Below are 15,670 nucleotides of genomic sequence, written 5' to 3' on the forward strand. Positions count from 1 at the left end.
TTTAAGAACTTGGCAATGTGAAACAAAAATGAACTAAAAATCTAATGCTTATTTGACACAGTGTTTAACCAAATTTTTAATAGAAACTTAAAGACCACATTTTCAAATACATTTCTTCTTATGTATATCAATATACCTCTTAAGCTTTTACTGTAAATAAGTTCCGAGGGAGATTTAACGTGAATTTTAATACCTTTTCTAGCATATTTTCCATATTGGCTAGTTGTTTGGGATCTACATCTGCTGCTAAAGCTGATCCCATTCTTCCTTTCATTACTGTTTTACCACCTCCACTCATTGTACCTGTGGAAAATAAACAAAATATTCTATATTACCACCTCCACTCATTGTACCTGTGGAAAATAATCAAAAAATTCTATATTACCACCTCCACTCATTGTACCTGTGGAAAATAATAATTCTATACATACTCCACTCATTGTACCTGTGGAAAATAATAATTCTATACATACTCCACTCATTGTACCTGTGGAAAATAATAATTCTATACATACTCCACTCATTGCACCTGTGGAAAATAATAATTCTATACATACTCCATTCATTGTACCTGTGGAAAATAATAATTCTATACATACTCCACTCATTGTACCTGTGGAAAATACTAATTCTATACATACTCCACTCATTGTACCTGTGGAAAATACTAATTCTATACATACTCCACTCATTGTACCTGTGGAAAATACTAATTCTATACATACTCCACTCATTGCACCTGTGGAAAATAATAATTCTATACATACTCCACTCATTGTACCTGTGGAAAATAATAATTCTATACATACTCCACTCATTGTTGTACCTGTGGAAAATAATAATTCTATACATACACCACTCATTGTACCTGTGGAAAATAATAATTCTATACATACTCCATTCATTGTACCTGTGGAAAATAATAATTCTATACATACTCCACTCATTGCACCTGTGGAAAATAATAATTCTATACATACTCCACTCATTGCACCTGTGGAAAATAATAATTCTATACATACTCCATTCATTGTACCTGTGGAAAATAATAATTCTATACATACTCCACATACTCCACTCATTGCACCTGTGGAAAATAATAATTCTATACATACACCACTCATTGTACCTGTGGAAAATAATAATTCTATACATACTCCACTCATTGCACCTGTGGAAAATAATAATTCTATACATACTCCACTCATTGCACATGTGGAAAACAATAATTCTATACATACTCCACTCATTGCACCTGTGGAAAGTAATATTTTTATACATACTCCACTCATTGCACCTGTGAAAAATACTAATTCTATACATACTCCATTCATTGTACCTGTGGAAAATAATAATTCTATACATACTCCACTCATTGCACCTGTGGAAAATAATAATTCTATACATACACCACTCATTGTACCTGTGGAAAATAATAATTCTATACATACTCCACTCATTGCACCTGTGGAAAGTAATATTTCTATACATACTCTATTCATTGTTCCTGTGGAAAATAATAATTCTATACATACTCCATTCATTGTTCCTGTGGAAAACATTCTATACATAATCTCGCTTTTCCTTTAAGTCAGGATGTGGACTTTTCAAGGTGGACATTTTTTGTTAAATTCAATATTTCTTGTTTTGTGAGCGTCTTCCATAATTTTCCAATAGAAAGCAGTATCTGTCTTTTAAAGTAATGACAAATAAAGTATAAAAACAACAAAATAATACATGTGCGCTGTAGGTAGGATTAGGCACCATTACAACCAATATTCAAAACACAAAACATTGTTTGTTCTTAATGTCCAGTTGCAAATGTTCATGACAAAAACAGTGTCTCAAAGGCATGCATAAACTTGTATAGATTTTTTAAAGCTTCTAACTGTTGAAGCTAATGGCTGCCAGATTAAAACAATATAAATCAGAACATTACCTGATTGGTCAATAAGAGCTCCCTGAAGTGTAACTACTCGGAATCTAGTTTTTCCATAAGCTATTCTCGTGGCTTGATCCAGATCATTGGCAACCAATGTATCTCTCAGAGCAAAATAAAATGCAGGCAGTATTTCAGGATTTTTTGTTTTGACAAGATCAAATAATCTGTGAACATTTTCTGGTCTGAAAATAGAAATAAAAACTCAGTGTTTGTAAAAGATTTTCTACCAACAACCTTGGACTATACAAATTACAAGGGGTATTGAAAAATATTTTTTTAGTGTTAAGAGAGGACAGGAATTAGAATTAATTGGATGGATAGATACCAATGCTGCATTATGTAGCTACTGAAGACATAAATCTTTCAGTGTATTTTTTTAGCATCGATGCATGTTTTGGAAAAATAACTTACTATTTAAAACAGTAATTTAAGCTTTTAGACTAAAAATTGAAGTTAAAAATAGATCTCATTTGCTAGTATCTTTGATTCAATAGGTTTCTTTCTCAATGTGTCTCAATAAATGCATACCTCATTTCACATCTTGAGCCATATCAAATCTATTTCCATCCTTATAAATTCTATGTGCACAAACTTTTTATCCATTTAATTATTTCCCACAAAAACAGACTTGAATCACTCTATGCTCTTATCCCTTTGAAATTTATCTTTATAAGAAAAGAATTTGTGAAGATAAATACCATGTTTGTAAGAGATTCCTCTGGAAATTATTGGTCTTCTTTGGGTTAAAGTAATATTTTATTACAATAGCCAAAGTTCAGTAGAATGGAGTTTCTTAAATACCTTTAAAAAATAATTTTTGTATTTACAAAATGTATGACTTACGTGCTGATTTTTCTCTTCGTATGATCTTTCCATCTAGCCATTTTATCCAGACCTATAAATGTTGCTGAACCTATGTTGTTTTTCTTTAGATATTCTACACATTTTTGAGCTGTGTTGATTGTGTCAACAACAATATGATCCAGTGCCCCACAAGCAGTAGATATAGCAACGTCAAATTCCTCATCTATAGCTCCAAGATCTCCCTGCAGAGATAAAGTTGAGTTAATTTTTCATCAATTAAACATTTAATTATTGCAATATAATCATACACCTATTTCATTAGTTATAACAAGATTGACACACAAAATTGTCTTGTCTATTGAGGTTAAGGTCAAATGAAAATGTCACATATGTACTCCTTATAATGAATTTACAATTCTAATTTTGTTGACCTAGAATATATATTTCTGATATATATTTTATTAAAAAAATTGAACCTTTTCACTTAAGAATGAAGACCTCATAAAGCCATATGATACATGTAAGATTTTAAGCCTTTAACAAGCCATCATTTAAAGTTTTATAGTTCCTAAGCTACATACCTTATCCTAAAAACTTAACCTAAACAATAGAACAAGCAAAAAAGAACAAATATAATGGATGAAAATGTCTCATCACAAATAACCTCCAATCACTAGGTATAAGTTGGGATGAGATAGAAAGGTCTTTGTTTATGAGTCTAAATTCCTGTGTATTTATTCTAGATGAGACAAAACCTGATTAGTGGCAGGAATATCTTAGTGGCAGGAAGATGTTCTGCATGTTTCAGTTTATATAAGATGTGGTATGATTGACACTGAAACAACTGACCATCTTATGACAGAGATGTGTACAACTATAGCTACTTTTTAAATTCATTTGTATATGTTCCTTAATACCAACCTTTCAACACAATTTATTGTATTTTGTTCAAAAGAGCTATCATCAAAGTGTGTAAATGGTGTCCTTTTGTGTACTGTGACTTTGATATTATATGGGGTCATCTGTGGAATGTGTCTTTATTTTCAAAAAAACACAATATGGAGCCAAAATTTATAGAAGGCATATTTCAAATGGGGAATACGGTTAAACAAATATTTTCATCATGCAGAACGTTAATAATTAAGAATATAACAGAATTGACTATAGCTTCATTTCAGAAAACCTACCAGTCTGCCATTTACACCTGGTAGTTGTCCATTTTTCTTCATCTGCATCAGAGCATCTATAACTTTCCCTTTACTTTTAGCTGCCTGCATTGAACTCCTTGCCTCCTCTACTTTACTTCTTAAAGCTCTTAACTAAAAAAAAAAAACAAACAACAAATCTAGGTAGAGGTATTTTTGTCATAAATGTCAAACAAATAAATAGAACAAGTAACAGTAGATTATTGAAATATAACACAGCTGATAGACCATAAGGAATAATCAGGTGAAGGACAAGGCATGATGAGTATGTTAAAGGCAACCCTACAAATCTATTATACTATCACTTATCAGCCTTCTTTTACTTTGGGGTCCCTGAACTTTAGGCTTAAGTTTCGTTTATGGTAAAGGTTAGGTTAGGATCAGGTTTTAGGGTTCAACTTTGTTTTCATAAAAAAGAAAGGCCAACGTAGATACAAACATCTTGCTTTAGAAAGGGATAAATCATACTTTGTAAAAACCACTCCGATTCAAAACAAAAATTCTTTGAAACTGTCATTATCAAAATGATTGTTATTTTGATTGACATCATATTTGCTCTATTTGGAGGAAAAGTTTTTCAATTAACAACGGGTGGTCCTACGGGAACCTACTGTGATCCTCTTCTTGTGGATTTGTTCCTTTATTCATACGAGACAGACCTTATACAGGGGCTTCTCAGCAAGATTGAAAAGAAGCTAGTAAACACCATCACAGGTTGGTGACCGTTATGGAATATCTGTGTCACAGATGACCACAGATATGTTCCAATTATTATAACCAAAATCCTGTCCTCTTTTTCGTGTTTGTGACATCACCCAATGAGACTTATCACCTTATTTGTTCTTACTTAAGCAACATTGATGGGTGCCACATGTGGAGTAGGAACTGCTAACCCTTCTGATGCACATCAGTTGACCTACCATTTTTTGTGGCGTTCATGTTTGTCTTTTGTTTTCTATGTAGTTGTACAGACTTGTTAGTCTTTTCTTCGTTTTTTGCCAGAGTGTTGGTTTTTTCTTTAACTATATATCAAAGTCAGTTTGTAATTCAATATGAGGTATTTGATTTATCAACCAGAGACCAAGAAGACTGATGGATGGTCTGAAAGGTCAAGAACTATATACCTCTTCTACTTTATAGCCTAGGGAACAATATTCCACTTTCTGATATGCTAAGTTTTGTTCTAAAATTATTATTCTTACATCATTTGTAGATTTTTCTTCTGTACGTGTGGCCAGTTCAAGATCTTTCTTTGCCTTTTCAACCATATCTTCTGATTCTGGTAATCTCTTTTGTATATCAGTTATTTCCCTGTGGATATACAAATTCCAACTTATATATACATGGAACAAAGCTATAATATATTCCAAACTATTTCTTTTAAGAATAATAGTGTTGAATATAAAACAATCGTTACCTAGAAGGAACACAATTCTCAAGTGTAACACATTCCAAAATAGAAAATATGTTTCAATGACAAATCTAAGTGTATTGCAATGATCTTTGGTGTTTATACAGGAAGTTGTCTGGAGTTTAAATATAGTGGATGCATAACTACCAACTTTTGAAAATCCCCATGGGGGTTTTAGTGTGAGACATCAATTTCAAAGGTTACCATTTTTTTGAAGCGTTTTTTGTGTGCAGTTTTGCACTCTAGAAAAAGTGTCATATCTTTTTTTTAAATGGTATACTGATGATGAGATAATAAGCCTTTTCTTCTTTTTATTTGCATGATTCTTGTACTTATTTTATTCTGTAGAAAAGATCAACATGTAGCTAGAATACTAGGAAATATTTTCTTGTGTAGGAATATTTAAGTGACTGGATTTTTCCAATTTAAAGATATGGACAAAGAAAGACATTTATTCGATTCCTTGTGAAGAATAAAAGAAAGTACATTGCATTTAAAATGATTTGGTAATTTAATTACAAAAATGACAACACTCCATAAGCTACTATTTATTAGGTTTATGGCAGCACTGCATCATTGAATTTTGTCAATCAGCCATGCTTTTCTCCTTAAGCTGTAGTAGAAACTTCTTGCAGATGAAAATTCATCTGCCATGTTCCTGATTTTTACAATTCTGACATGCAGACAGAGGAATACAATTCAAAAACTCCAAACAAGTTTGATTTTTTGCATGTTTGCAATGCCCAATAATCAAGAGAAACAACGATTATGATTTGCTTATTAAAGTGATCATGAAAAATACAGACTTTGATTAACTGAACACGATTGTCTACCTTGGGAAAAGTTCCAAATAGTGAACAATAATTTTTTTCATGTAGAATTCCACAAAATCGGGTTTTAGTTCTTTTTTCAAGATCATGATCATGCAATCATGACAAGGATCAAAAACGTGTAGTTCACGTCTTAATCTTGAAAGTTGGCAGGTATGTGGATAACAGTAATTTTATATATATTGTATACACAATAATTTATGTTGTGTCTAAAAGTATATACACAATAATTTGTCTTGTCTAAATATAGTGTATCATATGTTTAATACAAAAATCAAGATGGGGTATGATTGCCAAAGAGACAACTATCCCCCTGGGCCTAACTACAGGTGAATATGTAAATATTGTGTATACATTCAATGGTCTTTTACAAACAAGTTTTTTATATATACACAAATATTCGTTTTTTGTTTAAATATTGTGAGTATAAATTCACTTGTTTTGTGTTTAAATATAGTGTATATAACATCATTTGTCTTGTATATAGTTACTTGTGTGTTTCACTAAAGTGTATACACAATCATTTCTCTTGTCTATAGCCAGTTGATTCATTACAATGATGTTAAAATTTTCCTTTCTACATTTATAACTTACTTGGCTCTCTGTTCTAGTGTATGTTTAGCCCTGTCAAGATTTTTCTCCATTTCTTTTAATTTATTTGTTTCACTCTGCTGATTACTTAAATAAATGTCCAATTCAGATTGTGCAATGTTCAACTGAAAAACATATGTGAAATTTTTAGATTCAATGCAAGATAAAGATATTTTATTTTATCATTTTATATAAATATGAAATTTACAGAAGCATAAAGACTCTAAGCAACTCAAGAAATGCATAGTCTTCCTTGGCATAGTTTTCTTTTATTTTCATAGCTGTACCAAATGTTTTTTGTTTCAAATGCCTAAGTTTAAGGCAATTCACTACTGAAATTATATCTTCAGCTGATTGAGCCACTTAATTTGTATACTGCATGTGTGAAATGCTGCATCAAATAATTCTTAATATCTGCAGTGCACCAGGATGCATGTTTTTAGATTTACAACTGATAATATTTTGTTTTTGTTTGTACTCCTTGCCATCCATGATGTGCAAAAATTATTTTTTTGTTTATAACTAACTTGGTTTGATATTATTAATAAAAAAAAACCCACTTAAATGATGTCATTGTCAAATTTTTAAATTTAATCATCTCCCTTTAACATGTTTAATGAGACAAAATTTCATGACAATCAATACATGAAATATTTGCTTCAATATAGACAAAATATAAGTGGATAATCTCCTTTAAAGATACTCAATCTCATTACTATCTATCTATAAAATGTTGTCTGTATACATAATATATAGACAAAATTCCATAGGGAAAATTGTCCTTCTATGGACATTATTTCATAGACAGGGACAAAATGTAGTGATAGATAATCATTTAATTTTGTCCTAAGGGACACTATTTCATCAGACAATATTTTGCTTTACACAATGACCTTAACTTGACCCATCTCCTTAAATAGAAATTCAATAATCGCTATGCACAAGTGAGTAGGAAAACTGTGATGGTAGAAAAAGTAAACAAATGTGGAAGGAAGATGGAAGAAAAAGTAAACAAATGTGGAAGGAAGATGGAAGAAAAAGTAAACAAATGTGGAAGGAAGATGGAATTAACCAATTCTGAAAGAAAAATTTACTACATCAAATCATTTAACAACTGTTATGACAAAGTATAATCAACAAAACAACCATAGAAACATAACTCTATCATCTCACTTCAACATTCACAAATTACGTGTTGATTATCAAGGTCTCGATATGTACCAAAACGCAAAAGTTAATCAGCAGTTTTCGATCAACAATCACCAAATGAAATATTTTTTGCAAGTTATACGTATGGATTCATAATAAATGTATAAAAATGCACACAGAGGACTTAATTTAGTATATATACATGCATTAGTTCAAGAATTTCATTAACATTATAAGAAATATATTTGTCATTTGATAGCAGCACATTTACCTTAGATTTGATATCATTTACAAACTTCTGTTGTTTTAACAACTCCTCTTCTTTCTTGTCTTTTTCTGCTTGTAGTCCCTGAATAAATAGTACAATATAATATTTTTTTGCATTTAGTTTTGAATAATTTTTTTCTTGAATAGAACTACAGCATTTTAATACTGTGAATGCTAAATGAAAGAAGTGCCATTAAAAACATCTACAAAATATATTCTGTTACAAATATATGTACATGTATATCAAAAGACAGCATCATGAAAGTTGACAGATTGTTATCAATGATAAAGAATTTGAATTAGATTCTGGCTTCCAGACATGAGTTTTTTCCAGACACATGCAGAGGTCTGTACCATAGGTTTATACTAATTATATCTAATTTAGCTGATAATCTCACCTTAGTCTCAGTTTTCAGTCCTTCCATCACTACTGCCATTTTTTCTTCTTCTTCCTTCTTTTTAACTTCAAGTTTCTCCAATTTTCCTTGATGGACTGTAATAGCTTTCTCCGTTTCACCTGGCATTGACTTCAATTCTTCCACCTATATAATAATAAGATCTTTCATTCTGAAACCTTGAGATTACAATCTTTCTTTTAAAGGAATAAAAGTCTAAAACTCTAATGACTAAAAAAAAAATAAAACAATTCAATTACTTTTTACATCAAGCTAAGAAAAAAAATTGCTTCCAGATATATTCTCAACTAATTCAAGCTTCCCAAAATGTGCCGTACCCTATAACAAGTCTGACAATTATGCTGTTTGTTAGGTACACAAATATTGGCAAATCATAGGTCCAAATGTCTGGTAAACAAAATTTGTGACCACATATTTTTCAACCAAAATCAAGTCAAAAATCTTTAGATATTCTTTTTCTAGTCACCATTGTTGTGATTGCACTATAAATCTTGTACCCACCAACTTTTTCCTTATACATTCATAATTTTTTATGAAGAAAACTGCTCAGGAAAACATTACAATTTTCGGTTTATTTCTACTCAGCATGCCCTTATATTGGTTACAGATTATAAATTAGAGTTACAGGAAAACCAGCATTTCTCCAGATTTGATCGATAACAGATTATCCCCACAAATTGTGGATCAACTGATTTTTGATCTGTCAGATGAAACATTCCTGTGTGTCTGACCAAATGTCTGATGGTCCTTTGATGAATTTCAGGAAGCCTGCTGAAAGACCAAAGTAAAATAGAATGTTTGATTGGAAGTTAGTTCTTTAAGTTATATCATTCAATTATACTTGATAACATGGTAACTGAAAATGTGGGATTAATTTATGGTGGCTAACACTCTTTTTCAAGATATTTACCTGGTTAATTTTTTTTGCTGTATTAATATGCTATCATATCAATTTTCTACCATTATATTATTGTTAACCATTTAATAGTTTGTAAATAAATTGACCTTTTTCTTTTCTTGTTCCAACTGCTTGTCTAGTTTCTTTGTTTTACCTTTTTCTTTTCTTGTTCCAACTGTTTGTCTAATTTCTTTGTTTTCTGTCTGTTATGTTTTAAATCTTCTCTACATTTCACATCTTGTTTTTCATATTCTGTAAATTTCTCTTTTGATTCTTCTAAATGTTTTACTTGTCCTTCATATTCACTATTAACAGAAATGATAAAGATCTAGAAACTTTCAATATTCTGGTGAAAATGAACGTACAAATGTAACACTTAATGTGTAAATCACAGTTTTGTTGCAAATAATCATTCTCAGATTAACCTTTATCACAACCCAAAATGCAAAATATTGAAGACATAACAACCATATGAAAACATCACTTGTCATAATTTGACAACAATAACAAGTAGAAAGTTGGCATGGCAAACGTATGCTCCCAGAACTGAACATTGGTAAATATTGCTGCTGACACAGGAAGGGCTGTTAACATACTGAACCTTTTGGGCTAGACAACTTTATATATATACTTTATATAACTATGTATTATTTTTTTTCTCAGTACATAATCAGCCACACTTGCATTGTGTATAATAAAAGCTTAAGCTGCTTTTTAAATATTTACTAAAGAAAAGTTATATATCACTTGATTTTATTGAATGTTATTTGTTTTAAAGTCAAATTTACAATTGTCATATCAAATGTTTATGCCCTTTGGGGCCCTGAATTGGAATAAAATGTTCTTCTTCTTCTAATCCCCAAAAGGCCCTGCTTAAAATATCAAGATTTTACAGCTTTTTGAAACATGCAATGTTGTCTACTTTTTTAAGAGACCGTGACATTGGACCTTTTGACCTCAACTCAAAGGTCTTTGTCCTTTTCCTATTTTCTGCTCTGTAAAATTTTAATAACTATCACATCAAGTAATCAATTAGAACCAACAAATTACACCTAATATTGTTACATTTTTTGTCTATTTTTAGACATAACAAATCAATAGTGCTCTTCCCTTTCTCTATATCTTCCATATAAATAAGTTTCATTTCAATCTAACAAAGGAAACCAAAGTTAACGTACTGAAACAACCCCCCCCCCCCTCCCAACAAATTTCTATCTATTTTTGTAACAATGACCTTGACATTTGACCTATTGATTTAAGCTGAAATCAATAAGGCTTCTTCCTCTTTCTTCTGTTATAGTTTAATTCCAATGCATCAAAGGATACTCTGATAAGGTCATAGGAAAACGAAATGATCTCTCGTTGATTTTTCTTTAAAATTTAAAATTTACAAATTATTTATGGTTATGAATTACCATGTCCTTCATTAAGGAGCTCAATTACAAATAATTCAGATTACTTCGTGAAAATTTGCCATGAGGAGTCAAGATTGTCTGACTGATAAAATTCTGGATCTGTGGTTAATGATTTTAACAGTAAGGAGAAAAATAATTGACTATGATCTGATCTGAATAAATTGAGGTTCAATGAGTCAGTCCAATGAAAAATTCCATGAAATTTTAAAAAGATAGAAAAAAATCCTGCTTGTGTTATTATTATTAATTGATCTGCTGCTTTCCTATCTGTCTTTGTATTTTTTGAGTAAATTCATTTGCAAATTAAAGAAAATATAATGCCAAACTTCTCCTGAAATGGAAGAAACCTTTTTGTTTACCTATAAATTTTTCCTAATTCTTTGTCTTTTTCTTTCTTTGCAGCTTCAATTTTTGCTATTTGCTCATTCACGTCTTTCATACCTTCGTTTATTTTGTTACACTCATCAGTAGCTTTCTTTTCATTACTAGCACATTCAAATCTAAAAAGAAAATGTTATATCATATTTATTACCCTGCCTATCTATTTATATATCAATTAAAATCACATTGTTTTTATTGTAAGGGCTATTCCAGAAAAAACAATATGAGGGGGTTGGAAGGCACTTTTTTGTATGGCCATCACACTTTCAATCACATTTTACTTTGCATACATAACCACACAATTTGAATTTCGTGACCTGCCCCCACCCATACAAAAATATTCAAGTGCCTTCTAATCTCCCCCCCAATATATTTTTTTTCTGGAATAGCCCTGATAGAAATACTGTTTTTCATTGTTGACACATTTGTTTAACATGAATACACAGAAAACAAAAATTAATACAGTGGATTCATTTATTTTCATGGGTACCAATTTTCGGGGATCCAAGATTTTTGTGGACATTTGATTTTTGTGGTTTTGCCAAGGTCTGTATATAAGCCTAAAGGAAACTTGTACTATATTGAACATTTAGATTTGTGGTTCATCTATACCCTCTAAATCCATTGGTATCCTACAAATATTATATATATGGAATCAACAGTAATTAAACTTACATCGTTCATTTGCAGTATAACCCACTTTCTCCATTGAGATAATTGTAAAATATTTTTCAGATAATATAATATGATCTTTATTTATTGTACTTAAATTTGTCTTTATCAGCACTTCCTGATGTTGACATGTACTTATTTTTCAAACAGATCTGAACCATTTTTTAAAATAAATCCTCAATCATGTCAGAAGGTGTTATACTCATAACAAATGTTTGATCAAATTATCTGAACTATATATAGAAAAAAAGACTATTTGTTTTTTAAACTGACTTCATCAGGGTCAAATTTACAATTTATGTTCCGTGGACCGTGAAATTGGGGTCAAAACTCTAATTTGGCATTAAAATTAGAAAGATCATATCAAAGGGAACATGTGTACTAAGTTTCAAGTTGATTGAACTTCAACTTCATCAAAAACTACTTTGACCAAAAACTTTTAACCTGAAGCGGGACAGACGGAAGGACGAACGGACGCACAGACGGAAAACATAATGCCACTAGGTGGGGCATAAAAAAAAATAAACTACTTAACTGCATCACAAATGATTGCAAACCACAACTGATATCACTAGCTGTGTTAAATATGTCATTTTCAATATTGTCACACACTGAAGTAAGCATTGCATTCTCTTACAAGGAATAGAAAATCAAGATGGAGAAATCTTTTCATATTGCACAATGTTATTTCTGCATGTAAACATGTCTATAACAAGGCAGAATATTGATTAAATATTAGCGAACCTTTTTTCTCCAATATTTTAAAATACCATGGATCTGACCTGTAGAACTTTACTAAAATGCTTAGCTCATTTCATGCTATTTCTTTCATAATCATTTGTTTGTAACCAGATTCCGTACAGTGTGTTTATTCTCGCTTCTTTCAAAAAGGCTAAAAAAATCTGTCTGCAAGTTTTTGTTCTTAGCATTGAGTATGAGTTTCATAAAATTTGGATGAGTAAAACTTAAAGTTAGAGTGAGGAAAAATAATGGGACTGACGGAAGGACGGTCAAGGGTAACACTTACTGCCCCTTTGCCTAGCGGCGGAGGCATAAAAAAGACAGCTCCTTCTCTTTTGATATTCCAGCTAATAAATGGATGAAAAAAAAGACAAATATTTCATTCGTAAAAACACACTTGGGTTATTGAGAAAGTAAAGCAAGAGCCATTTTTGTGAATGAAATGAAAGTAGATCCTTTGGGTTCTGCACTTGCCAATGAGAGATAAGGAACTGACACAATAATTTTTATATCACAGTCATTCCAATGAAACTGATGAAAATATCAGCCAATACAGATCAAAGGTAATTTCTACCTATTACCAATAAAAGGAATTATCATATGATAGAGTCATATTTTGGGTGTATATAAAGATGCTTAACCTATTACCAATAAAAGGAATGACCATATGATAGAGCCATATTTTGGGTGTATATAAAGATGCTAACTTTACCATTTACATCAGATAATTATTTTCTAACAGACTCTGTACTTATATATACTTGTAGTAAAGTTTTTTTTTACTCTGTACTTACATTTACTTATAGTAAAGTTTATTTTTACTCTGTAATTACATATACTTATAGTAAAGTTTATTTTTACTCTGTACTTACATATACTTATAGTAAAGTTTATTTTTTTGTCGCACAATATCATTCTCCATATTCAAAAACTGCACTGCTTCATTCTTAGGACCTTCTAAATTGTCTTTCTCTTTTTCTACAGCCTTCACTCTGTTAAGCTTTTGGGAACAATACATACATATCACATAAATAGTCAATAGAGAATGTAACAATAATACATTAGAATCATGAGCCTTTGACATCAGTTTTATTGAAATCTGATGACACTGGTAGGTGTGAGAGTGCTTATATTGTTGATTTCCATATCTTTTACATTTTCAAGGGACATAACTCCAAAAAAATAATTGATTTGACCTGAATTTGAACTTGTAAGAGATATTTCTGATGTTAATCTTTGACATAATATATAGAAATCTGATGAGAACCATTGACCAGAGAGCGCCAACAATGTCAATTTTCATATTATGTCATTTTTAGGGGCATAACTTCCAAAAATAATTGATTGGCCCTGTTTTTTAAACTCATCTAAGATACCATTGATATTAATCTTAGAAATAGAGTTAATTGAAATCTGACTAGAACAACAGGTGTGAGATTTCTGACAAAGTTGGAAAGATGGATTTTTTTTATATTCCTCACATTTCTTTGTATTTAGGAACAATAAATACCAAATCATTCATTACCTTAAAACATTTGGTAGTTCTTCAACTGTTTTGGCTCTAATGCATCCTTGGATTTCAAACATTTGGCCTTGAGCGTTTCTGATGAAGGTAAATCCAGAAAAGTGCTTTGAATGCCTGATTTTATTTGTTTAAAATACAAAAATTTCAAGTGTTATACTTGAGCTGCAAGTAATATCCGATTTATTTGAAGTAACATGTTAATGTTTTTAGGTACATATAAATATAACATCAGTTTACCTTTTCTCCTCTCATTTCATTCAATGTTTCCACTCTTTTAGCCAGAACTTCAATTGGTTCTTTGAATCTATTACTACCAATAATATCTTCTAAGAATTCCAACATACCATCATCATTCTCAGACTGACCCTTAGGCTTCATCATAGCTATCTGTTCTACTTCCCCCTTAAATATAAATAATCATACTGCAATATTTCTAAAAAGACACAGTAAGGATAAAGCCAAACTAGTAACATATTATGCCCTTCCAAAGCCTATAGATAAACATAGGGGAAACAGTTGATTCTGCAGTTATCATTTTGGAATGGAACTAATTATGTTATGCTGTTTATCTTTTCGCTCTCTAATACACAAGTTTTTATGTGATGAAGATATGCATTATGCATTGATATGTGCAATATAGTGTCAGAGTTTGAAGTGTGCAGATGTATTACACATATTGTATACTGCACCTGTTTGAGACCTTTTAAATACATCAAAATCAAAATTTGTCATTACAAAAATATTGATATTGAAAATAAGAGTATGTTTTAATTGTACTGATGATGTTGAAGTTGAAAAGCATGTTTTGTTAAACTGTCATGTGTATGCAGATATCCGTAATGTTATTTCTAATCATGCTAGTATTGTTGGTATTAAATAATTTTTCTGATAATGAAAAAATTGATATTTCTTTTTACAAATGAAAATTTGGTATTTTATATTGCCAAAATCTGCAATGAAATTCTATTAAACAAAAATGTATTTTATACTCATGATAGTTGACTTGTATTTGTATCATATTTAAAAAAAAAGTTTTATAGTCTCTCACAACTCTTTATAGAGCGGCTCTTGTTGTTAACTTGTGTTTTACTATGCTATATGTTTTATATATAACAAGTGGTGAGACTTTGATAAAGCATTTGTCTTGTCTAGCATAAAAATAAATTTGTTTACCTGTAAAATAAGAAATCTATTGTGGTCTAGATCAATACCACTGCCGCGGAGGAGGTTAGTCACTTCTTTATATGTTGCTTTCTTTTTGTCTATCATATAATAAGAGCTGTTATCTCTGAAAGCAGTTCTGGAAACAACAAATTTAGTGTTGGGTACCACTGTGTATTCTTCATCACTGTCCTGAAAATAATAGATATAGATGATTTCAGGGGACAAAGAAAAATACATTCCATTTCAATTAAAGTGAAAA

The 15,670-nt window shown here is 30.7% G+C and overlaps 1 protein-coding gene across 1 annotated transcript in view; it reads right to left on the reverse strand.

The window, feature by feature from the left end:
* Window positions 1-15,670, reverse strand: part of LOC127737739 (structural maintenance of chromosomes protein 4-like) — a 41,298-nt gene that overhangs the window by 16,365 nt on the left and 9,263 nt on the right. Inside the window, exons 4-16 of the mRNA XM_052248603.1 lie at window positions 15,421-15,600; window positions 14,485-14,649; window positions 13,595-13,722; window positions 11,288-11,428; window positions 9,668-9,818; window positions 8,598-8,741; window positions 8,204-8,281; window positions 6,787-6,908; window positions 5,154-5,262; window positions 3,934-4,065; window positions 2,786-2,988; window positions 1,940-2,124; window positions 194-303 (exon numbers count right to left, since the gene is read on the reverse strand). Of these exons, the coding sequence (XP_052104563.1) occupies window positions 194-303; window positions 1,940-2,124; window positions 2,786-2,988; window positions 3,934-4,065; window positions 5,154-5,262; window positions 6,787-6,908; window positions 8,204-8,281; window positions 8,598-8,741; window positions 9,668-9,818; window positions 11,288-11,428; window positions 13,595-13,722; window positions 14,485-14,649; window positions 15,421-15,600 (1,848 nt within the window). The remainder of the gene's footprint in view (window positions 1-193; window positions 304-1,939; window positions 2,125-2,785; window positions 2,989-3,933; window positions 4,066-5,153; window positions 5,263-6,786; window positions 6,909-8,203; window positions 8,282-8,597; window positions 8,742-9,667; window positions 9,819-11,287; window positions 11,429-13,594; window positions 13,723-14,484; window positions 14,650-15,420; window positions 15,601-15,670) is intronic.

The sequence above is a fragment of the Mytilus californianus genome, unplaced genomic scaffold, assembly GCF_021869535.1.
Source record: "Mytilus californianus isolate M0D057914Y unplaced genomic scaffold, xbMytCali1.0.p SCAF_4, whole genome shotgun sequence".
Classification (NCBI taxonomy): domain Eukaryota; kingdom Metazoa; phylum Mollusca; class Bivalvia; order Mytilida; family Mytilidae; genus Mytilus; species Mytilus californianus.